Genomic DNA, 24,190 nt, shown 5'->3' on the forward strand with positions numbered 1-24,190 from the left:
ACATTCGACAATCTCCACGTAGGGAAGAATTCCCGACCGGACTAACAAGCTCGAAACACGACTCTACAACTCGTTCAAAAGCAAAAAGAACATTCAGCACTCATTTGCACGTGTCATCCATCATGACTTGCTTTCCTCCGCATTGATATTCTCCACCTGGTCTGCGCCAACCTTGGCCGCCATGACTCCGCTCTCCTCGATATCGTGACGGAATCGCTCTTCCTCTTCGCGCAAGCGGGCCACCATCGTGGGGTGCGCGCGCCAGATGGGCTTGACCGCGAAGAGGGCATCCATGCTTTCCAGCGGAATACCCTTAGTTTCGGGGACGAGGAAGAATACGAAGACGATCGAACAGATCATCAGAGAGGCAAAGAAGAAGAACACGCCGTATTCCATCTTGGCGAACATCTGCGGCGTGAAGCGCGAGATGAGAAAGTTCCACAGCCAATTGGAGCCGGCGGCACAAGCCTGTGCCAGAGAACGCATGTTCGAGTCGAACATTTCCTGTGAATGGATTGTCAATATTGTCCTCTTCGCTTGTCTGAACACACTCCGCATTGAGGTCTGACTTACCGAGTTGAGGACCCATGGGGTACCGTTCCAGGTGGGGGTATAGAAGACGGTCCACAGGTAGAAGAAGAACATGGCCATGATACCGCCACCGTCCATGTGCGGCTTGGGATTGTCCTCCGGTGCGGCGATCTTGATATACGCACCAACAATCCACATGCAAATGGAACCGCCGGCAGCACCGATCAGCAGCAAGTTACGCCGACCGACGCGATCGATCAGGTACAGCAGCCAGACAAAGGTGACGACCGTCTTCACTACGCCAAAAATACCGGTGGTGAGCAGACTGTTGTTTCCTTGGACACCGATAGCCTGAATGTTTTGTTAGTACTTTGCTACAGATTCTGCGGGTTTGGGCACTACGTACCTCGAAGACAGTCGGGGAGTAGTAGTTGATGGCGTTGATGCCAGAGCCGTTCTGCCAGAAGAAGAGCATGGAGCCGAGGAACAGACGGTACATGACCTTCTTGTTGGAACCAGCAGCCTGGAAAGGCTTCCAGAATCCAAGACCAATGGTGGAGCGCTGCTCCTCCAGGGCCTGGTCGATGGCACCGATCTCCTCAATCATGTAAATGTCGTCTTCGGGCAGTTGGCGGATCCAGCTCAGGTTGGTGATGGCTTCGTCACGGCGACCGCTCAGGAACAACCAACGAGGCGACTCGCGAATGAAGATGCCACCAATGAGCATCAGACCAGCAGGAATCAGCTGGACTGCAAACGGGATGATCCATTGCTTGTGGCTCGGAGCCATAGTCTGTTCAACACCGTACTGTGGAGCAGAGACGCGTCAGCACCAGCTGAAAAGATGATGTAAAAGATGGGGAAAGGAGCACTCACGTTGATCCAGAAGCCGACCAGACCACCGATCTGCCAGCCCAGTTCGTAGACACCGACCAGTCGACCACGAATAGCCGGAGGCGACAATTCGGAGATGTAGATGGGGGTGATGTTGGAGCCCGCACCAACACCCAGACCGGCCAGGACTCGTCCAGCGTAGAGAAGACCGAGGCCTCGCTCACCATTGGCGCCCAGCATAAGACCAGCACCCAAAATAAACACCAGAGCCGCAGACAGCAGACCCCATCTGCGACCCCAGAAGTGGCCAATGGGGTAGGCGAAGAATGATCCAAAAAATGCACCAGCTTGGTAGGTGGAGACAATGTTTGCACTCAGCAGATCTTGCTGAGAGTCGGACAGAGCGGCGAAGTTGAACTCATCCTTAAACGACTTCAACGACAGTGTGGTTCCAATGAAGGCACTGTCGTAGCCGATCATGCAGGATGTGCACGACGCGACAGCTGCCAGGAGGTAGATCCTCCAGTTGTAGACCTGCTTGGGGGTTGGCCGGTCTTCGACCAGCTTCAAGATGGACATGGTGGCGACTCAACGGACACAAATACACACAACAATGCAACAGACTGAAGAATTCACCGGACACTACGAGGTGTACTCGACCCGTCCTGCCAATGTACAATGCACAGAAGCAGTTAGATCTCCCTAGCAGGAACGGTCACCGCGCGCGTAGCGAGAGGGTGCAGGTATCAAGGCAAAAAGGGTGGTGATGGAGTAAAAGTCGAAGTCTGGGGAGGGGATGGAAGGAGGCTGACGCAGACCATCCGGGGGGACAGCCGCGATCTAAATAACCACGCGAGATTTCCCAGAAGAAGAGCTCTTACCCTGGGGGAAAAGAGAAGGAATCTGGGGATGGCCGAGGGGCGAGAGGGAAATCGTGGAGACGTGGAGGCGGAGAAAAGTATAGACCGATTATGCTTTACGGCTGCCCTGGCAAGTCTGGGCGACACGCGCGAGGGGCCCAACGCCGGAAAAGCGAACTTGAGGTGAAATTTGAGTCGAGGGGACTGTGCGCACGACGGAATATAAGCCCAAGGCTTGGCTCCAAGAAGGTTTGCTCGCGTGTTGGCGACTTTGTGGGCGACGCCAGCCCGCGTGAGTCAAGAATCGAGCGAGCCTCCGCTGTGGATTGGTCCGTTGGGCGTGTGGGGAGGGCCGATGCCGCTGCAAGTGGAGCATCCTTAGTGTGTTACTCTCTATAAAGGGGCAGAGGCTCGGGGAGGAGGGACATGGCCATCTCCAATTTTTTCTTCTCCAGACGGGGTCGTCGGGGGTACATTGTCAGGTGCACGAGCCATTCCAGTCGGCATTCGACATGGCGAAACGTGCTGGTTCTCATTCGCAGAGATGACTGGGTCCCCATTCAATGCACACGCGTGGACGGCCAATGGCTGCCGATGCGATGCGGGTGGCGGGGAAAAGCGCTCCCCCGGCGCTGCACCCATGCTCGTCTAGAAGGTGATCATCCTCGGTTCAGATGCGAAACCCTGTTCGGGGCGTCTGGGCGAGTTCCTCAGCCATCGTAACATCGAATTGATCATTGGCCGCTGCAAACTCTGTCGTTAGCCAAGTAGATCCCCCGTGGGGTGTGGTATACTGTGGCAAAGCATTCTGCCACGGCCAAGCGGATGTCGTGCATTTCCAGCCACGACATGAGGCCGATCAGCTCTGAACGGCGATAATGGCTGCTATTAGTTCTGTAGTCGATATAGCAAATATAGTCTTCCCTGTCATAAGTTGGCAAGTACTGTAGAACCGTAAAGTGGGAGACGACTAGGCGCGACGTGGAAGCTGCGGGCGTGGGAGGAAAGTGTTTCTCCGCCCCGCGGCTCTATCTTTACGTCGTCAATCGTAAAATCCTGAAGATAGCTTCAGTTGGTCCCGACGCGCTCCGGGCTTTTTAATCTTAATACCCATCATCCTCCGATCAATCCCTCGCTCCCCTTCACACCCTCACATCACACATCTTGCACAATGGCCGCGCCCGCCGTCTCAACCGCCAGCCAAACACCGGCCGAGGAGCCCATCTCCATCCCCTCGCACCTGGACGGAGTGGCCTATCTCTACGGCCATCCGCTACTCAACTCGCTCTCGCCACCACTGCATCAGACCGTCTACAATGTGCTGGGCCTCAACTGGACGCAGATCCCGCTGTCCAGCGTCACCGGCACCTCGGCCACCTACCCGCCTCCGTACACACGGTCGCCCCCAATCGAGAAGTTCCTGGCCTCGATTCGCTCCAACTCAAGTTTGTCGGCTCGTCTGTGACGATGCCGCACAAGGTGGCCATCATGCCTCACCTGGATGATCTGACCGAGCACGCCCGCCAAGCCGGTGCCTGCAACACCATCTTCCCGCGCACCAACCCCGAGACCGGCGCGCGCGAGTACGTCGGTACCAACACCGACTGCGACGGTATCCGTGAGGCGCTCGTCAAGAACGCCCCCGATGCCTCGCGTTTCCGCGGCCGGCCCGCGCTCATCATCGGTGGTGGTGGCACTGCCCGGACTGCTGTCTATGTTATGCGCCGCTGGCTCGGCTCTAGCAAGATCTACATCGTCAACCGGGATGCCGCCGAGGTCGAGGCAATCATGAACGAAGACCGCCAACGTAACCCGGACCCCAACGCCCAGGCCCCTCTCATTCCTGTCAGCGACCCCGAGGAGGCGGCTCGTCTCGAGTCCCCCGCCGCCATCGTCTCCGGTATCCCCAACTACCCGCCCAAGACGCCCGAGGAGCTGCGCTCCCGCGCCGTCATCCAGGCTTTCCTGGGTACCGCGGCCGATGCGCCCAAGCAGCAGGGTGTCATCCTGGAAATGTGCTACCACCCTGTCCCCTGGACCGAGATCGCCCAGCTGGCCTCCACTGGTGGCTGGAAGGTCATTCTCGGCTCGGAGGCTCTGATCTGGCAGGGTCTGGAGCAGGCTCGTCTCTGGACTGGTCAGGACGTTGTTGGCACCCCCGGCCTGGTGCAGCAGGTGAAGGATCTGGTCGATAAGACGGTTGCCGAGCGTGCGGCGAACAAGTCTAGCCTGTAAAGCGTTGCATTTGTGTCTGTTTAATGTCCTGTTTAACGATTGTATAGAGATCAAGATTCTTGCATTATATAAATGGATAGGGTTTGCTGTGGAATACATGAATATGAATCTACAAAGACGTCCCAATGATATGTAATTGAGTTCAAAAAGTATGCCTGAAATCTGAAAGTCAGTCGTAGCGTCTTAAATGCGTCTCTCAGTCCTCTATGCACCGGGCCGATTATACTCCAAGTGACGAACGCGCCGCCAGACTTCTCGAACAGTGCGTTCCTGCGATTCGCGGCCAGACTCGGTGAGCGACGGTCCAGCAGGTCTAGAAATAAATCAATCAGTCTGGAAACACTTAAAGATGCGATGAAAGCACTCACCGGATGGCTAGATACAGCCGGCTTCCCAGTCGCACGTCCGGAATGGGCGCACTATCAGGGTTCTCGGGCGGATTCGCAGTCGTGACAAGACCACCCGCCTCAAGAAGGATCGCAATTCCCGCAGCCACATCCCTAGATCACGATTAGTATCGCATCATATCAGATGAAGAATGATACACTAAACTCACCACTCCCAACAGCCACCTTCCCACCAGATATCAAACGATCCCATCGCGGTAAACGCCAAGTCCAGCGTCGCGCTCCCCAAGCTTCGCATTCCATGCACCATCCCACCCTTCCCGCCCCTACTTCCGAGCTCCGCAGCCATATTCATAAAACTCTCAATCTTACGACTCATGTTTCCGTCCGGGATATCGCGGCGGTCTTTACCCCATTCGCAGGAGAAGACGCAACCTGAAGGGGCATTCGCGGGCATGGGCGGGATAGACGGCTTGTGGATGAGTGGGAGCTGGCGCTTCTCGTTGAGCCAGGCGCCACGTCCGATGCAGGATGAGAAGAGCTGGTCTTGGAAGGGGGCGTAAATGACGCCGATTACAGGGCGGTGTTGCACAATGAAGCCGATGGAGATGCAGAACATGGGAAAGAGGTGCGTGTAATTGACCGTTCCTAGACCTATTAGCTTTGGTCTGGCAGATAGCTACAGTATAGCTTCAGCTGGGAACATACCATCTAGTGGGTCGATGCACCATGTTGGCTGCTCGTCAATCAGATAGTCGCGCGATTGGCCTTTGGCGTATGTCTCTTCGCCCAGGAACCTGGAGCTGTCATTACTAGTGTTGCCATATGCAAGAAAAATTAGGGGAACCAACCTATGGGATGGATATTTAGCCTGAAGAGCATTTCGAATAAATACTTCGACGTCTGGAAATTACGCAATAAGTCAGCTCATCTGCGTGTAGGACCTCGCGGTCCAAAGCTCTCCCCACCTTCGTCGGTCTGAGTTACGATGTCCACGGAGCTGTCCTTCTCTTCGAAGCTTTGTGAGTTACCCTCGCCACCAGAAATACGCTGTTCGACCCGCGACATCAGCAGATCTCCAGCTTTGCGGCCGAGGTCTACCGCGAAAGCGTATATATCGTCGAGCTCATCTTGCGAAAGGGGTCCCACGGCCATGGCGGGAGGTGCGGGGAGGCGCTGGTATCGGTGATATGGGCGTGTATGGTGGTGGGCAGTAACCAGGAAGCTGTCGGGGAGGCGTAGGAGGTTTAATCGATGGTGAGGTGCTGTTGGACTGAGTCACTCTCGGTGAAAAATGGTCGAGGTCACCGCCGCTAACCGATTTGCCTTATCGGGTTTCCCCACTGTGGGGCGCGCGGTGATGCTTGGGGGTGCTGGACTATTAGAAGACTCCTAATATATTAGGGTTTCATCTAATATGAAATGAATAAATAATTCGATGAACAAAAAGAAATCATAACTCATTCGAAGGTGCTTTCGTCTGGTTGTCGGGACGGTGGCGGCAACTCGAGAGGATCATGCCGGCCACCGGATGTCCCATTGGGTTTGACTGACATAGCTGGGTCTTAGAGCTGACCTCGAATTGCTGAAAGTAGTTTATGTGCTTGATAGGGCATTGGAAGACTTCCTTGAGTATGAAACCATAATCAAATGTATGTATCTTCCCACTTATAAATTGACGAAGCGAGAAGCATTTTCCCTTCCTATTCCAAACCATGCAGTGCCATGATTAACCTCAGGAACTCCCAGGGCCTGATGTACAATGCCTTTATCAAATCAAAATGACTCATACTAGAGACTGGCCATAGGCTATTTAAAGTCGCAGGCCTATCCGACCTCCGCTTGCTTGAGCTCGTCTAAAGTATCCTCAAGTGTAGTGTACGAAATATCAGACAGATGTTGACTAGCCACGCAATGACCAACCCCGCGTTTGAGACCCAATAAGCAGACTTATCTTGCCTTTCCTCTAAAATTCAAGAGCACCAGTCCCCAACGATTAGTCTCGCCTGCTCAAGACATGCGCCGCACCCTCGCACGCAGACCTCATTACCCCACCGACAGAAATAACACACCTAAGCATTGAAATCCCCCACACTCTCGGCAGTCCCTCCAATTCCCAGCCAGACAAAAGCCATGACTAAAAGGAAGCGAAAAATACGAGCATGTAACCCATAAACCCAATGACCGGGGCCAACGCATCCACCCTGGTTCCGCGCCCATCCAGCGCTCTCCACCCGGCAAAGCACTCAGCCGACCGGGGAGGGGAAAAATGCGGAGAGCAGCTGCGCGCGAATCATAGCGTCGCCGTTTGATAGAACATCCAGTTCACTATCATCCCAACACAATCAAAGCACTACCTTGAACATTCAAGCAATTGTTATATCAAATAAAAATGGGCAAATCAATCCTTCTCATCAACGGCCCCAACCTCAACCTCCTGGGAACCCGCGAACCCCACATCTACGGCTCAACCACCCTCTCCGACGTCGAAGCCGACGCCCGCACCATCGCGGCCAAGCACGGCGCCTCTTTCGACGCCTTCCAGTCGAACCATGAAGGCGCGATCGTCGACCGGATCCAGGCTGCTCGTGGAAAGGTCGATGGCATTGTCATCAACCCCGGCGCTTATACGCATACTTCCGTTGCGATCCGTGATGCGTTGCTCGGTGTTGGAATCCCGTTTATCGAGCTCCATGTGAGCAATGTTCATGCTCGTGAGCCTTGGAGACATCATTCGTACTTTAGCGATAAGGCTGCTGGTATTATTGTTGGATTGGGGGTTTATGGATATAAGGTTGCTATTGAGCATGTTGCGGTCAATTTTAAGGAGTTGGAGAAGGAGAGTAAAGCTGCTCTGTGAAGAAATAGCCTCGACTTCATGGTCTTTTCATGGCGCCGTTTAAAATTGGAAAGTGCTGTCTACATGACTACGCAAAATTTAGGATATATGAACCTAGGTTGTACATAGGACAATGGGTTCGTGAAATTGAAGTATGCAGAATCACAGATGCAGATCTTTCACAGTAGAGTCATTCAGGTGTAAAATACTTTTGATTATCGGTATCCGTCAAAGTATTAAATAGAATATAATCTCGCTTTTCGGACACGAAACCGTGTCCAAAGCCCTAGTACGCCATAGCACCAACGCAGAACGTGGTATCGTACATCGGCATTCCAAAATTTCATATTTACACTCAAACAAGACGCCGACCAGCGGCTACACTGCATACAGTGTCCAAATAACAGATGCACTGGGCGGGGCTCATCGCCTCGGTGTGTCCGACAAGCGGATTGGCTGAGATTCTCTTCGACCAACAGGCGCAGGCCCATTACCAGGCATCTGTTGCGTCTGTGCCAGTAGGAACGGCTCGATTTGGCTCGAGAAGGAATAAATCTCGGGCATACTCGAGTCAGCAACGAAGCCGAGGTTTTGCATGAACTCTGGTTGGTTATCGGCCCTATGAAGAATGTTAGTTTATCTGCCGTGACGGAAAGTCAAAGAGGAAACTTACTTTTCAGCACCATCCAGCGATGCTAGCTCGTCGAATAGTGCATCCAGATCTGGAGCAATTCGTTGCTGTTGCGGTTGTTGTTGCCGCGGTGCTCCGTAGCCTTCCATATCGACAAATGGACTAAGCCCAAGTGATGGATCTTGGTATGGTGGGGGGTATTGGCCGCCTGGAGGAAATGGAGGGGTGGTGAGATCAGGGATCATCGGAGGACCATTCTGGGATTTGGAGGGCGCAGATGGAGATGGCCGCATGCCACTGCCCAGCGATGCATCTAGCGGACCGGGTTGCCCTGGAACTTCAGAGCCAGCGCCAGCACTCATTGATGGGGGCGTGGGTAGCAATCCAGCACCATCGTCGATGTTTTGAGGTGCTCTAATCCAGGGAGTGGAGAGGAAGGAATCTGATGGAGGAGGATGCGAGGTGGTCTGTGAAGGATGAGGCTCTGCTGAGCCGCCGAGGTGTTGAGGAGTGTGCGCTGGCATGATGTGCTGTACGTCATGAGTGGCGAGATCGGGTTGTTGAGATGTTGCGGGTGATACGGTTGTCTCCTGAGTTCTTTGGCCCATTGTCCGTCCAGTATTCGGTCTCTCCGGCATCAACCAGAGTTGTCCAAGATGGGTGGAGAATGATTGGATTTTATTGCGAATTCCAAGCTCAACGTCCGACACGAGATCGCGGGTAAGTGAGCGCGGGAGGCAGTATTTGAGAATCATTCCGAAGGTGGGCGCAGTGGCCGAGAAGCTGTATGTTTCCATATAAGTTTGAAGCAGTTGCAACAGTCGTTTGGAACTCTCAATTGCACGGCTCCTGTGGGGTGCTTCGGGGGTGTTCTGGTCGCTTTCCCGCAAGGCAATTTGGAGACTCAATGTCGTCACAATACTTTGATAAGTCATTTCGAGTCCAAATATATGCGGCGAAGCCAATTTCAGCGGCTGGGTTTGTAGATCCACACGATAGCTTTTCGGGAGAGCAGTCGCCCAGCGTTGCAACTGCAGCTCCAATGACTCCAGTTGCGACCGAGATATAGTGGGATCCTGATTGTAGAAGCAGAGATCATTCAAAATACAAGTGAGTGAGACTAGTCGATTGAATGTGCTCAGTGCGTGGAGTGGCCCACGTTGCATGGACGCTCGTGAGACCTGGGCTGGCCGAAGACCGGTCTGATCTTCCCATGGATGCCACTCCTCCAATCCATCTTCGTTTATGGAACCGACCCGAGCCAGGTCGTCTTTTCGAAGAGACGGAGTTTGTGAGGTCTGTTCGGCAATGAGTGTCTCAAGAACAAAGCAGCCTAGGAAGACATGCTTTGCTCGTCCCAGCTGCTTGCCTTGTTCAGTGGCTTTGGATGGGACGTGAGATGACGGCTGATCCAGGCCCACGGTCTGGGCAACTCGGACCGCATGACCGACGAGCATCCAAGCCGAAGTCCATTCCTGCTGCCCAAACTTGATGAGAGACAGAATGAGCAACGCTTGCACGTGTCCGACCTCAAAGGGCCCGGTTTCGGAAGGAATGAGGTCTCGAGCAGTGTTGTACAAGTGGAGAGAGTTCAATTGGGTGACATGGCCATCGGAGTGTGCACCGGCAGTGATAGATGCATCTTGGAGAGAGGCAAGAGTAAGCACAGCCCAGAGAGCGGCATGATCACCAGATCCGGATGCTGTGCGTGACATGTACACATCGCCCTCCGTATATTGGAATGCCGTGCGAAGGATGTCATGCTTCTCCAGTATCGGGAACCAGCATTGTGTGTATGAGAAGTAGATGTCGAGGAGAGGCCACGCGTTGAAAGGGAGTTGGAGAGAAGTGCTGGTGGAGATCGATCGAGAATCGTCGGGCATAAGAGAGATGGCGAGGGATTGAGGTTGGAAATCGTCGGTAGGAGTTGTTTGGACACCGCAGTCTTTGCCGCGAGTAGTTCGAGGAGCTGGGCCCGTCATAGAGGTGCGGGAAGGTGATATCTCCGGGAACGACGGCGTCTCACGCTGCTCCCTTCCCTCTGGGAGCTGCCATTCCTGGGCTTCGGAAGAAGCAAGAATCCCGTCGACATCCAACGGTGTATCCCCATCGCCGTATGCCAGCAGGCTGCGTTCTCTCTCCTCTTCCGGTTGTTCCAGCACGACCAGCATTCGCTCAATGTCTCGAAGGACCGTACTATTCTTGAACGAAGACAGCAGCGTGTCCGACCCTTCGGCTTCCTTGCCCATCGTCGCCAAGTGGCTCGGGAGATTGATGGAGCGCATCATGGCACGCATCACATCTTCGCTACCCTGGATCCTCTGAAACACTAACCCCCATAACAGCTCCAGCGATCGAATGTACCCGGTGGGAAGACCTCGCTTCTTGGGGTTGGCTTTGTAGGTGCAGGGCCGACATAGTGATGAGCAGGTTGAGCAGACCGGTTGGACCCCGTCGCATTTGTCCTTCTTTGAGCGGCAGCTGTCACAGGCCCTGGAGACTCGCTGACGCTTGGGTTGAGCAGAATCCTCCGGCCCATTTGGCCTGGTATCCTCCTCAGCGTCGGTCCATCGACGCTTGGATTTTCCACTTGCTCCGGTGGCTTGGCGCGACTCGGAGCTCATGGTGATTTGGTGCGATTATCCACTCGGCGGTTTGAAGCGCATGTTCATGCAACGTGATCGTATAGTGGGAGTTGAATCTTTTGCCGACGGCGGCCTGCGCAAACGAGGTGTTGCGCGCCCTACGCCATGAACAACGGCCCACACTAAACTGATGGACCGTGCGAGTGTCGAATGTAGGCGAGATGCCAGGCAGAATCGGATGAACGATGTAATCGCAGGGGAGGGAAAGCCGGGGCAAGCGAGCACCGAGGTGTCAATGTGGTTGTTCCGGGGAAGGCGCCTGGAATACGGATACCCGCCAGCGGTGAGCCAGTCTCTGTTGGGCAAAATATAATATGGGGCGGTCCAGCACACGGTGAGTTGAGGCGACCACGCACCACCGGTCAATCGCACCCTCTTGAGACGAAAATCCAGAAACAAGACAATTGCCAATTCAGATAAAAAGGAACCCGAGTCCTCCGAGCACGAGTTTTGCTTCCTTCCCCTTTGGCTGCATATGTCGCACGCACGCAGCGTACCCCGCGGGGAAACCCGTATTGCGGGCAGAACGCTGTTCCGGTAACCGCCGTACGTTACGCCCCAAAATTTCCAACAAGCCTGCGCCGCCCAAAGGCTCCCCCGCAAACCCGCAAAATCCACCCTGGCGTTCCCTCCGTTAGTTACCCCCAGCTTGGTTCCGACTTCCCCTCCCGCTACGATCACCTATCTCGCTTTGTGGCTATGGGCCTTCATCCTCCCTCCTAGATCTTAGGCGACATGTCCATCCTGGTGCGCCCGCTGAAGCGCAAGCTGCACGAGGTCGACCCCGACGAGGGGCCTCGGAAGCATGCCAGCCCAGTGTCGTGGCCGACGGCTCGGTCGCTGCCTGGTTCACGGCGGACAAGCGAACAGCTCGAAGAGCACAGCGACTCATACACCCCCCAGGGTTCGCTGCGAGAACTGCATTCCAACCACGGTTCCCCGGTCCTTTTCGACAATGGCCCCCTCCAGACTCCCCGCCGGTTCACACCCAAGGCATCCGTCGTTCTGATCGGGATTCGAGGCACGGGTAAATCGAGCTTGGCCGTTATACTGGCAGCGACATCGGGCCGACGACTGATCGATGCCGACCGATATTTCCAACAAATGACCGGCTGCTCGCGCGCCGCGTTCAAGAAGGATAACGACCACGCCGTATATCGCCAGCAGGAAGCCCGGGTGTTTGACTCGATGCTGACCGATAATCAAGAAGGATGTGTGATTGCATGCGGTGCTGGCTCAATGGAGCGCACTGGTCAACGACTCCTCCGAGAGTATGCGCAGACACATCCTGTCATTCATGTCACCCGTGATCCGGAAAGCATCCAGTCGTATCTGAAGGCATGGGACACGCAGAAAGTGCGGCACTTTCTCCAACTCTCCGGACCAATCTACCGAGGCTGTTCAAACCTGGAATTCTTTAATCTGTCCGAGACCACCAACTCCAGTGGCGAGCTGATGACCAAGGACGGCCACGACCCATCGCCAGGGCCGAAGTTGGACCAACGAGCACAAACACCGACTCCCTTCTTGACACTGAAGCGCGTTCAGCGAGACTTCCTCAGCTTCATCGCTTTCGTGACTGGCGACACCACCGAGATGAGGCGGCAGCATGCCTCCTTCCCGCTTTCGCTATTGCCCGTTGAAACCCGACGTTTTACATCTGTGGTCTCTGTTCCATTCTCTACTCTCTGCAAGAAGAAACTGGATATCGAGGAGTTGGAATTCACCGTCGATGCCTTCGAGCTAGTGATCGATGTTCCTGCGTCTTCGAATCAACAGGGCGCTGACTCCAACCTCGCAGATAACATCTGTCAAACGGTGGCCACCATTCGGCGCAATATCATTGTGCCCTTGGTTTATCACGTGGAGAGTTATACTCCCTCACCAGGATCTCGGTCACCAACTCCAACCTTTCGATCTACAGATGAGACCTATCTCAATCTCGTCCGACATGGGCTACGACTTGCACCGAGTTTCTTGACTGTGGACTTGTCGCGCGACGACAGCACCATCTCTCAGATTATCAGTTCGAGGGGCACAACGAAGATCATTGGTCATTTTGAGGCACATACGCCTCTCCCTGGAGGCTGGGATGGAGACGAATATATGAAAATATATGAGCGTGCAAAGAGAATCGGCTGCGATGTGGTGCGGATGTGTCAACCCGCTGAGAGCTTGGATGACAACGTTGCCGTGCAGCGGTTCCGACACCGCATCCAAAGCCTGCCAGTCTCAGCACTGCCTCTGATCCTCTACAACACTGGGCCTCTGGGTCGCAGGTCCCGTTGCTTTAATCCTACTCTTACACCCGTCACACATCCCTCTCTCATTCACGAAAGTCCTACCCTGCTACGACCCAGCATCACCGCCCGCGAGGCACAACAAGCCCTGTTCAGCTCCTTTACCTTGGACCCGATGCAATTTTTCGTCTTCGGTGCCAATGTGGAATACAGTATGTCGCCCGCCATGCATAATACAGCCTTCAAGGTGTGTGGCATGCCTCATTTCTACTCCATCTTCCAATCGCCTACTTTGCGGGGCTTGAATGACCTCGTCGAGAACCAATACTTTGGCGGTTCGAGTGTCAGTCTCCCTTACAAGACCGAAGTTATCCCCCTTCTCCACTCCATGTCGCCGCATGCTCGGGCAATTGGCGCCGTCAATACGCTCATTCCAATCCGCAATAATGACGATGCGGATCCCCACCTCGCACAAGAATCGTCCGTCTACATCGAGAAGTGTCGCGCTGGCCCTATCAAGGGAATCCACGGCGACAACACTGATTGGATCGGAATTTGTAATTGCATTCGCCGAGGCCTGTCACCAGCCAATGCAGTCCGTCCCTCGACAACTGGTCTCGTCATTGGATCTGGTGGTATGGCGCGTGCCGCCGTGTACTCGCTGATTCACCTCGGCGTGGAGAACATCTTTGTTTACAATCGCACCCTTTCCAACGCCGAGAAGCTCGCCCACCATTACAATCGACAGGAAATCTTTTCTCTTGAGGGGAGTCGACCCGACGGGCGCCCTCGCGTGAGCACGCTTCGCTCATTGGATGATCCTTGGCCCGCTACCTACAAACATCCGACCATCATTGTATCTGGTATCCCAGCGCATAGCATCGGCGGACAGCCCGCGCCCAATTTCAACGTCCCGACCCAATGGCTTGAAAGCCCGACGGGTGGCGTCGTTGTTGACGTACGTTTCCCCTGGTCATCACTTTACCCTGCATCTTCAAATTAACACTCCTCATCCCAGCTGGCCTACAAACCCCTTAACACCCCTTTGATGAAACAAATGCGTGCCCTCTCCCACCGCGGCTGGGTTGCGCTCGACGGGCTGGACGTCCTCCCCGAGCAGGGCTTCGCACAATTTGAGCTCTTCACCGGCCGCCGCGCCCCCCGCCGCTTGATGCGAACCATTGTCCTGCAAGAGTACGAAGACGAAGAAGGACACGATGACCGCAGCGCCATCCAAGATCGGCTGCAGAATTTGGACGGTCAGCCGACCTGATTATCTCGGAGTGATTATGCTGTTACGATCGATCCATGAGCCATTTGTGGGCGCTGGTGTGGATCCCACAAGGGAGATCCACGCCAAGCTGCCCATTGGGAGGATGTGCTCCAGTTTAGAAACCCCGCTTGTTCACGTTGTCTTTTGTGACGATCAAGGAGACGAGTGGAAAGACTTGTGTGGCGAGTGGATGAGGTGAGATGTCATTGTTGTTGGGTCGATTGCGAACCCATGATCCGTCACCATCTCAGCGAGTATCTCCGCCCACCTGGCACGCTGCCATCCCAATCGGTCTGGGCTCTCGGAGTCTCCAGACGGGAAAAAGTGATGACATTATGTTCAGACATCAGGCGCCCGACTGCTCCTACATTCATGTAGGGTAGCGGCAGAAAGGCCTTAAACAAATTAGGGTACCATCCCTCAGCTATGTACCATCCTGATAGGACAGTAGTATTCAAGATCCATGATGTGTTTCTGCAATGAACACAGCCTTGCCCAGTGTACGCTTCACCGATTAGGGTAGGCTATATAATAATAGAAAAGATCACCCTTGCCCCGAGCTCAGCACCATCTAGACCCTATGGCCCCGAAAGCTATGGACAGCGCCGGCCCCGGGCACAAAGCAACAGTGCACCCTCCACCGCCAGCCGCGCCAGCAGAAATCACGATCTGTTCTCGTTCCCGCAAATCTGACATTCTATCTCATTCCCCGGGCGTTTGATCCAGTCAATCCACGCTCCGATCCGATCGGACTATTGGCTGCAGCCTCGCGGCAGAACCATGCAAGGGCCTCGTGTTTGAGCTATTGAAACAAGGCCTGAAAATAGGAAAGAATTGGAAGCGGGGCTCGCATTCGCATTGTTCATCAGGGGAACCTTACTGCAGTAGTGCTTAGAATCTTCTCACGGTATCCATCTGAGTTGAGTTAGGTTTAGAAGGCAAGGCGCCCCGAGGGCTGCCCTCCCAAAATTTCCCCTCTTTAGCCCCAGCCCAGCCCACCTGCCTGTTCGGCATAGTCACTCGCAGCACGACCCTAAGCACCCTAAGATGCATCTAGACTAGTCGACAATCCCCCTGGGCCTCCCACCGCAACGATCGGCCACGTGACACGACAGGCGTTTCAGAATTGAGCTGAAACGAGGCGGCCTGAGCTGCGAGCTGTCTTGGGATAAGATGTTCCGGGCATTGCCCTTATTATTTTATTATTATTATTATTTATTTATTTATTTATTTATTGTTCTTTCATTTTCAATCCCCTCGATTTTATTCGTATCATTCTTTTGTTTGGTCTTCAGCCTTAGGGTTCTTTGCTGTATGCATCGCAAGAGTAGTAGAGACCATTCCCAAAGAGGGGCATCCACTGGAACATGGACGAATAATGAGGGAGCAACCGGGGCGCGGTTTGAGACAGACGACCCCGTTCCATGGATGCTCTCATCAAGTGGCCCCTGGGCGTTTGAGAGCAGATTACTAGTACCTTAAGGGTAGAGTACTCTTTTTTATTGAAGTGCCGTCCGATCCCCTCGGGAGTTGGCCTGGACGACTAGCAATGGACTCGACACTTCGAGTATGCCTCGCTTGGGGGCCTGGGGCAGTGTTCACCTCTTGACGATCATCGGGTTCAAGTTGGCCCTTGGCCCTCCATTAAATTGTGGTCAAGGGAGTCGAGCTGATTGGCCTGGGCCGAAATGCGGCCCGTACGTTCTGGCGCGGCGTCGTCAGAGCATCCACGTAGCGATGGGGTCGAGTATGGACTACGCAGTACTCTAGTAAGTACTGTAGCATGTAGGCCTGCTGGGATACGCGATGACATTGCACACATTGAACGTAGAAAAATAGAAAAGTCAGCTTAAATGAAGGACTGATTTCGCCCGTAAACACCGTTGTCGCTGTTGTTGCGTGGGGAAGGAGCACAGTTCCAGACTTAGTCGCTTTTCTGCCACTTCATCTCGGCCTCCTTTCCTCCCTCCTCCATCCCCTACCTCGCCCGTTCCATTTTCTTTCTTTTCGGTCCGCTTTCGTTTCGGCGTCAGGTTTCTTTTCCATCTTTCGTCGTGTCCCGTCCCAACTGTTCGTCCGACCATCCCCAGCCCATCCGCTACCGCGATTCCAGCGCCCGAGAGGGGCAACCCCATCTCTCGCCTGCGCTTGTCACAACACCCGCGCCGTCTCTACCTGAAACGCCGTGTAGCACGTCGGCGCACGTCGGTCTCTATCTGGTATGCAAGATCCTTTCCGTGCAGATTATCCTCCCGGGCTGGCCCCCCTGCGGTCGCCATTGCCCTCATTTCATCCGGAATTGCGGCCCTGCTGCCCATATCCCACCGCACCTGATTCTCCTGGGCTTGCGGAACCATCCAGGGGGCGCCTGATGTCTCACGCTTAAACGGACAATGGACCCAGCTCTGGCTGAAGCTAACGCCTCACCAGAATCGTGCCTCAGCCTCTCCCATCTCTTCCAACCTCGACCCCTGTCGCATCCCTCCCCCCTCCGATCCCGCGCCTCCCCCATCTCCTACCGTGCACCGCACCGGTGCTCCGCCTTGCCACAGTCGCAAGCGCTTTCCTTGCAGTCGACTCGGTCTGCGTGCGATCGCATGTGCGCGCACGCGTGTGTTTTTCCTTTCCCGACCTCGACACGCTCGCCGAGCCCGTTCGCCGAGCCTTTGTTGTCGCTTTGAGACTCCGCACTAAGAGTGCGACGACCACCCGGAACGAACTTGAATACACCTCGACAGTTTCAGCATGGAGTCCCCCGTGGTGCATCCTGAGTCTCCGATGGATGGCGAAGACGTGCCGTTTCCTTGTATGGGTTGTGGAGAGGTATGGGCTATTATCGTTATCGGTGCTGGGTGTTGTAATGGAGGTGATCGTCGTAACTGACTATAATCCCAATATCCAGATCCTAGAAGAAGGCAAGGCTTTCGAACTCTGTAAGTATTTTCACCTCGACTCTGCTTCTCTGCCATCTCTAATCATCCCCCAGCTGGTCAACGCTGGCATATCGATTGTTTCCGCTGCAGTACCTGCAATACTCTTCTCGACTCCGATGCCCACCTGCTTCTCCTCGGTGATGGTTCGCTGATCTGCAGCAACTGCACCTACAGCTGCAATTCGTGCGGAAACAAGATTGAGGATCTGGCTATCCTCACGGGCGATCAGGCATTCTGCGCCCAATGCTTCCGATGCCGTAACTGCAAGAAGAAGATCGAAAATCTGCGCTATGCGCGCACATCACAAGGAATCTTTTGCATGGATTGCCACGAGTCTCTCATGCAACGGCGGCGAAAGAAGAAAGCTAATGCTGCTGCAGCCAAACGACCCGGAGGGCCAGGGGTGAAGCTCGACAAGTCACTTCCCTCGCTGCCCCCGAACATGGAAGAGACTCGGTCTATCGATGAAACACCAAGCGAATCGTATGCCGAAGCGGTTGACAACCGCGTCGATGCAACGCCTCCAGAGCAGCACGCTGCAGGTAAGACATCCATAATCTCCTAGTAAAGTAACCTGCGACTAATTGTGTACGTTAGATGATAACCTTCTTCTACCTTCGAGCACATATCGTAGCAGCCGCCATCTTGGCGCACAGCGTGAGAACAACTCTGCTGATGCTGGAGGCGAGCTCTTAATCCCTCTTGCATTCGATCCTTCGGAGAGCCAACGGTCTTCCTCTCGTGCGCAATCTCAGGCGCCGCCCCAGGAACAGTTGCCTCATGATTATTTCGATCAAGTTCGATCGGGCGATTCATCGGTCCGGGCCTCTCGTGATGGCCACTATTCTCTGGAACCCCCGTCTCGTGCATCTACTGAGAATCCTTCGCCTCACATCGCATACCAAGAGAAAGGATGGGAACAGAATGATGAGGAGCAAGCGCGTCGCGATACGGAAGCTCTCAATGGCTCGGCCAAGGAATTCACAGACAGCATGGATGCCACCCTTTCCAAAATCGGACGGTCTGAGTCTGCTCGCAACTCACGATACGATCTCCCTCTTTCAATTCGCGAAAAGAGCGCATTCTCTGGCGCTACTAGCCCGGAGAGTGTTCGGTCCAAGGAAGCCACGGCCGAACCCCGGTCTGTGCCTCAAGAGCCGGCGGTTCGGCCCTCCAATGAGCTCCATCGCCTTCACGACCATGGCTCGATGGAATCCGCACGTTCCCAGCAGTCTGCTGCTTACCCTCCCAAGCGGGGCGACTCGCTCGAAAGCAAGCATCACCAGATTCCCCGAAAGGAAGTCGGCGCATCCCCGGCATCGTCCGCCTATGGGGGCTCTCCTAAGCTCGACGGTGCAGCTCCTGAACCACCAAAGCACCAGCATATGAACACCTCAGTGAGAGCACCGATCTTCGATGCCCAGCAAAACCTGGATGGCGCAGGTTCGCCGTTCATGGCGGGCTACCCCGGATGTGAGTCCCCCGTCGATCGAGGCCATCAACCTCATGATTCCTTCTTCCGCCGCTTTTCCAGGCCTTTCTCCTACCGTGGTAGTGTTAGTGACAGGGGCTTGGGCAATGGTCATGGCAAGGAAGGGAAGGTCCCAAAGTCACCCGCTAACAGCAGCTCAGCTGGGCTTGAAGGCAGCTTTGGGGGAATGGAAATCGCCAGTCCCACCACCAGCACTTCCCAGGCCGACGAGATCAGTTCACTCCGGAAGGAAATTCGCAAGCAACGCGAGCGCATTGTAGAAATGGAGAATGCTCTCCGCGCGACCTCCGACGTCAAGCAAGTCAACACGGAACTTTCGGAGAAGCGATCGACCATGGTGGTGTTAGATGCGAAGCGGGAAATCACGATGCGGGAGCTGAAGGTGTTGACGGACCACATCGAGGCCGAGAAGCGCGGCGGCAGCGGGCAGCCGCTCGACCTGGCCAAACTTTCGAACCACGTGCTCCGCGACCTCGCCGAATCCATTCACAAACTCAAAGAAACCTACACGCCCGAGATCGAGGAACTTATCCAGAAGCGCAATGACCTAAACGAGCAGCTTGTCGACCTCACCCGCCAGAAAGAGAAGAGCTTCCAAGAGTTTGAGCAGCTGTCATCGAAGAACGCGGAACTTGCCGAACTCAACAACCAACTCGTCCACAGCATCCAGTCCATGTACAAAAACAACCCCGACGGCCAGCGTAACACCCCCGGACTAGGCATCTCCCACAACAAGGGCGGCTCCGTCCCGTCCATCGAAGCCATGAAGCCAACCATGAACGAATTCCCGACCTCGGTCTCCACGGCCCACATCGGTGACGAGGGCGAGCCCGCGACTGCCCAGGTCGTCCCCGCCGGTCCGCAGGTCGTCAGCATTCGCAAGGGCCAGCCCCGCAAGTTCAACTGGAAGAAGGGTGGCCAGAACGTGGCCAAGGGTGTCAAGGGCCTGAAAGGAGCGTTCATGTCCAGCGAGGCTCAGGAGGCCTCTGGCGGTCTGCCTCGCTCCCAGACCCAGGATCCCAGCCGTCAGGGCTTTGGCTTCTTTGGAAACCAGCGCAACAAGCAGGGCGGGAAGATGTCGCAGGCAGACAGCGTGCCTGTCTTGGCCGAGAACAGTGGTACGAGTAAGTGCTTTTCAATTCCATCTTGTCGAGCTCAAGCTAATTTCTTCTCTCCGTAGCGCTATTCGGTACTGATCTCGAGGCTCGCATGGAGCATGAGAAGAGCATCATCCCTGGCATTGTTTCTCGCTGCATCCAAGAGGTCGAGTTGCGCGGTATGTCTTTCACTGTAAACGTGTTAGAGCCACTGCTAATATTGTATAGGAATGGACATGGAAGGTATTTACCGCAAGTCCGGCGCGGCGTCCGCCATTCAAACCATCCGAGAGGGCTTCGAACGCTCCCCCTTCGATCACGATATCTCGGACCCGGACCTCGATATCCATGCCGTCACTTCCGCTCTGAAGCAGTATTTCCGTAAGCTGCCTACCCCGCTCATCACCTTTGATGTGTACGACACCATCATCGACTCTGGCGAGATTTCCAATACTGCTGCCCGGGTTGAACTTCTGCGGAGCAACCTCCAGCAACTGCCCCGTGTGCACCGTGATGTTCTGGAATTCCTCATTTTCCACCTGAAGCGCGTTGTCGAACGCCAGAAGGAGAACCTTATGACCAGCCAGAACGTTGCCGTCGTCTTTGCTCCCACCATCATGCGCCCCGAGAGCTTAGCCCGGGAGATGACGGATGTGCAGAAGAAGAATGACGTTCTGAAGTTCCTGGTCGAGAACTGCCAGGACATCTTCATGGACACTCAGGGTTGATCTCTCTTGACCTTGTTTCATTCAGATGTCTGCAATCTGTTTGACCTATCTTACGCTGTTTTCCAATCGCCCCCCCTAGCCTCTACCGATCCCGATTTTTTCTTCTCACCGATGGGTGTCTTACCCTTGGCTCTGCTTGTTCCTGTGATGTCTTTCTTCTGTCGGCGTACTGTTTGTACAGATACCAGCCTTCCTTTTCTGGCCACTTGTCTGGTGTATTTCCCTGTCCCGGCCATTCCCTTCCCAGTTCTGTTCACGATCAGCGCGCACGCTTGATACAGATACCCTGTCATGTCTCTGTCCCCTTTTTGTCTATTTACTTAATCCGCAGGTTCGAAGCTAGTCACCTGCATGGGGCCTTTTGCCTCCCAGAAAGTGCGATGTCCATGGGTCTAATCGGACATAAAAATTTCTCGTTTCTGGCGGTTGGTTTGTCCCCCTTTTGTGTTTGTTCAGCGAGCATGGATCGTGTGGCGGCGTTATGTATGTCAATCGCAGGCCGAGGCCAATAAAGTTATCCTGCTCAGCAGCTCTCTTTTTCCCAGTAATTTGTGGAATAGTATTAAACAAATAAATATATGTAATAGAAGTGTACAACTTGACATCGGTGCCACCACGGCTAACTCCAACTATGAAACTGTAGAAGTGGCCCCTCCACCAATCACCGCCGACCGCCTACGACATCACCTCCCGCCGGCAGCTCCAGCTCATCTCGCGTACATTACATCTCCCAACACCTCCTGCCCACGGGCACACATCACCATGTCCAAGAACAGCAAGTACCTCCTCCTCTCGCTACCAACCTCGATCGTCCCCTCGCACCACCGCGACGACGCCCTCGACGCCGTCTCCACCACCGTCTCCCCCGAGAATGGCTCCGCCGCCTCCTTCCCCATCCCGGAGTTCAAGATCGGTACCCTAGATGCGCTGGTCCAGCAGGCGGATGAGCTGTCGAAGCTCGAGGGCCAGTGTCAGGGTGTGGTCGCCAAGGTCGGGGATGCACTGCGGAATATCCTGGATGGGGACGAGGGTCAGATTGAGCGAATGAAGGTTGTCAATGATAGTAAGCTCCAGCCTGTTCTCTTGGATTCAAGTTTAGCTGGTGATGTGAGGAGCTGACGGGGATAGAACCGGTTGATCAGTACCTGCGGACGTTCCAGTGGAATAAGGTCAAGTATCGGGCTGATAAGTCGCTTTCGGAGTTGATTGATCTGCTGCATAAGGTGTGCTTTTCCTTGGAGCGGGCATTGGCATTTGAGGAACAGATACTAATCGGAGCAGGAAGCTGCGAGTATCGACAACGACATTCGATTCAAGTACTCGCAATATAACCAGGTTAAGAACACGTTGGCGACGCTCCAGCGGAAACAAACGTTCGTCTTCCCCCTGTACCGAAGACAGCACAGGACTAACTCTCGAACAGAGGAAACCTCTCCACAAAATCCCTCGCCTCCGTCGTCGACCCCCGCTCCATCGTCCAGGAGTCCGAGTTCATTGAAACCCACCTGATCGCCGTACCCTCGCAGCAAGTCAAGGAATTCCTCAAGAGCTACGAAACCGTCGCACCAATGGTTGTCCCCCGATCCGCCCAATTGGTCGCCGAGGACAACGAGTTCTCCCTGTACGCCGTAACGACTTTCAAGAAGCACAGCGTCGAGTTCGTGCACAAGTGCCGCGAGAACAAGTGGATTCCGCGGGACTTCAAGTACGTCGAGGGCGGGAAGGAAGAGGAGCGCAAGGAGGTTGAGCGCGTTGGAGGTGATGAGCGGAAGTTGTGGGGGGAGACGTTGCGTCTTGGTCGGACGGCTTGGAGTGAGGCTGTTATGGTTTGGATTCATGTGCTGGTTCTGCGTGTGTTTGTTGAGACAGTTCTGAGGTATGGGTTGCCTCTGGATTTCGTGGCTGCTTTGGTTCGGGTATGTTATTTCTTCCAGCCGTGCTGCGTTGGATACTAATGTTGTTGTCATGTACAGACCCCCTCCTCGAAGCAGGCAGACAAGGCCAAGAAGAACCTCGACGACAAGTACTCATACCTTGCCGGCAATGCGTTCGGCCGTGACAAGAAGGGCCGCATGCAGCGGGATGATCCGAGTGATATGCATCCCGGCGGTGAGGGCGCAGGCGCAGAGTACACGCCATACGTGTTCTACGAGTTTGAGTTTGTCTAGATTCGGGCAGAGTATGAAGAACAGGGCTTGCTTTCGGACCAATTGTTCCCTTGGAAGATCGTTGCGTACATATACCACCCCAGGTACCGAGCACAAACTAGCATTTATTCTTGATTTCTTCCAATTGACGTGTTTCGGATGTACTAGAACAATATTCAAACTAGTATGGAACAGTTGTGCAATCAGGTCAAGGTAAAAATGCCTGACAGAACAAATCCTTTCCAAGCGATCTATATTTTCATCGGTATATACAAGAGACCTGAACTCGGCTCCACACTGTACATGACCTATCAATCCATTTTATCCCGCCCCATGTATCAAACATTCAAAACCAAGAACCCAATCCCCAATTCTTACTCCTTCTTAGGAGGAAGGTAGCCCTTGGAGTCGAGGTACTCGATAATCTGCTTAACAGCGTCGGCAACCGGCAGATCCACGTTCTTAATATGCACCTCAGGCTTAGCAGGAGCCTCATAAGGAGCCGAGATACCAGTAAACTCCTTAATGACACCCTCACGCGCCTTCTTGTACAGGCCCTTGGGGTCACGCTGCTCAGCAATCTCTACAGGGACATCAACGTAGACCTCGACGAAAGGCAAACCGGTGTCCTCGCCGGGGGTAGCGATCTCGTGCAGGGCACGCGCAGAGTCGCGGTCCTTCTGGTAGGGCGAGATGAACGAGGTAATGGCGATGGAGGCACTGTCAGCAAACAGCTTAGCGACCTCGGAGATGCGGCGGATGTTCTCGTTGCGGTCGTTCTCGCTGAAGCCCAGGTCCTTGTTCAGGCCGAAGCGGATGTTGTCGCCGTCCAGGCGGTAGGCGTGCACATGGCGCTCGGTGAGCAGTTGGCGCTCCAGCTCGACGGCGATGGTCGACTTGCCCGAGGCCGAGAGACCAGTAAGCCAGATGGTGAGACCCTTCTGGTTGCGCTTGGTCTCGCGCTCGTTGCGGGTGAGGGAGGGGGCGTGGAAGGTGATGTTGCTGTGCGGGGTTAGTCGGACTCAGTGTGCTCTTGAACGTGACAATGCCCTGCTGGTGCAGTGCAATTGACATGTAATGACTTACGTGGCCATTTTGAGGATGTGCTGGGGATGCAGGAGCAGAGTAGAAAGGAGGAGGGGTTAAAGACGGTGAGGGCGGGACGAGATGAAATGGGCCGCGTCAGAGAGCGGAACCTGCGCCGATCGCGGGGCTATACGAAATACGAGACGAGTAGTATTTAGTCTACACGGTAGTTTATATACTAAGTACGAGTAGGTAGTAGGCAGTAGTATGTGTCTATCTCAAATGTACCCCTAAGTACTGTAGTAGAGACTCTAATAACAATATGTGATATT

The 24,190-nt window shown here is 54.5% G+C and overlaps 9 protein-coding genes across 9 annotated transcripts; 5 read left to right on the forward strand and 4 right to left on the reverse strand.

Moving 5' to 3' along the window:
• Positions 1–120: 120 nt before the first annotated feature.
• Positions 121–1,944, reverse strand: N7532_005782 (sugar porter family MFS transporter; the record flags this gene model as incomplete). The annotated part of the gene is made up of 4 exons (XM_056618276.1): positions 121–504; positions 574–882; positions 938–1,339; positions 1,408–1,944. The coding sequence occupies 4 exons, from the start codon at positions 1,942–1,944 to the stop codon at positions 121–123; spliced, it is 1,632 nt and encodes a 543-aa protein (XP_056474435.1).
• A 1,452-nt stretch (positions 1,945–3,396) lies between these two features.
• On the forward strand, positions 3,397–4,460 carry N7532_005783 (Quinate/shikimate 5-dehydrogenase/glutamyl-tRNA reductase; the record flags this gene model as incomplete). Its single annotated transcript, XM_056618277.1, has 2 exons — positions 3,397–3,670; positions 3,754–4,460. 2 exons carry the CDS (start codon positions 3,397–3,399, stop codon positions 4,458–4,460), a joined length of 981 nt encoding a protein of 326 aa, XP_056474436.1.
• A 204-nt stretch (positions 4,461–4,664) lies between these two features.
• On the reverse strand, positions 4,665–5,962 carry N7532_005784 (inositol monophosphatase family protein; the record flags this gene model as incomplete). The annotated part of the gene is made up of 6 exons (XM_056618278.1): positions 4,665–4,773; positions 4,829–4,960; positions 5,017–5,455; positions 5,516–5,604; positions 5,659–5,710; positions 5,776–5,962. The coding sequence occupies 6 exons, from the start codon at positions 5,960–5,962 to the stop codon at positions 4,665–4,667; spliced, it is 1,008 nt and encodes a 335-aa protein (XP_056474437.1).
• A 1,237-nt stretch (positions 5,963–7,199) lies between these two features.
• On the forward strand, positions 7,200–7,667 carry N7532_005785 (type II 3-dehydroquinate dehydratase; the record flags this gene model as incomplete). Its single annotated transcript, XM_056618279.1, has 1 exon — positions 7,200–7,667. The coding sequence occupies one exon, from the start codon at positions 7,200–7,202 to the stop codon at positions 7,665–7,667; it is 468 nt and encodes a 155-aa protein (XP_056474438.1).
• Positions 7,668–8,069: 402 nt separating this feature from the next.
• N7532_005786 (putative C6 transcription factor QutA) lies at positions 8,070–10,901 on the reverse strand (the record flags this gene model as incomplete). The annotated part of the gene is made up of 2 exons (XM_056618280.1): positions 8,070–8,265; positions 8,320–10,901. 2 exons carry the CDS (start codon positions 10,899–10,901, stop codon positions 8,070–8,072), a joined length of 2,778 nt encoding a protein of 925 aa, XP_056474439.1.
• A 756-nt stretch (positions 10,902–11,657) lies between these two features.
• On the forward strand, positions 11,658–14,435 carry N7532_005787 (putative quinate pathway repressor protein QutR; the record flags this gene model as incomplete). The annotated part of the gene is made up of 2 exons (XM_056618281.1): positions 11,658–14,120; positions 14,181–14,435. The coding sequence occupies 2 exons, from the start codon at positions 11,658–11,660 to the stop codon at positions 14,433–14,435; spliced, it is 2,718 nt and encodes a 905-aa protein (XP_056474440.1).
• Positions 14,436–17,180: 2,745 nt separating this feature from the next.
• Positions 17,181–20,685, forward strand: N7532_005788 (uncharacterized protein; the record flags this gene model as incomplete). Its single annotated transcript, XM_056618282.1, has 6 exons — positions 17,181–17,258; positions 17,338–17,368; positions 17,422–17,910; positions 17,966–19,984; positions 20,041–20,136; positions 20,186–20,685. 6 exons carry the CDS (start codon positions 17,181–17,183, stop codon positions 20,683–20,685), a joined length of 3,213 nt encoding a protein of 1,070 aa, XP_056474441.1.
• Positions 20,686–21,447: 762 nt separating this feature from the next.
• N7532_005789 (H(+)-transporting V1 sector ATPase subunit C) lies at positions 21,448–22,853 on the forward strand (the record flags this gene model as incomplete). The annotated part of the gene is made up of 5 exons (XM_056618283.1): positions 21,448–21,748; positions 21,814–21,908; positions 21,967–22,058; positions 22,109–22,601; positions 22,659–22,853. 5 exons carry the CDS (start codon positions 21,448–21,450, stop codon positions 22,851–22,853), a joined length of 1,176 nt encoding a protein of 391 aa, XP_056474442.1.
• Positions 22,854–23,206: 353 nt separating this feature from the next.
• N7532_005790 (adenylyl-sulfate kinase) lies at positions 23,207–23,926 on the reverse strand (the record flags this gene model as incomplete). Its single annotated transcript, XM_056618284.1, has 2 exons — positions 23,207–23,834; positions 23,919–23,926. The coding sequence occupies 2 exons, from the start codon at positions 23,924–23,926 to the stop codon at positions 23,207–23,209; spliced, it is 636 nt and encodes a 211-aa protein (XP_056474443.1).
• Between the last annotated feature and the right edge of the window lie 264 nt (positions 23,927–24,190).

This window comes from Penicillium argentinense (genome assembly GCF_028826775.1).
Source record: "Penicillium argentinense strain IBT 30761 chromosome Unknown utg000005l_segment0_segment0, whole genome shotgun sequence".
NCBI lineage: Eukaryota > Fungi > Ascomycota > Eurotiomycetes > Eurotiales > Aspergillaceae > Penicillium > Penicillium argentinense.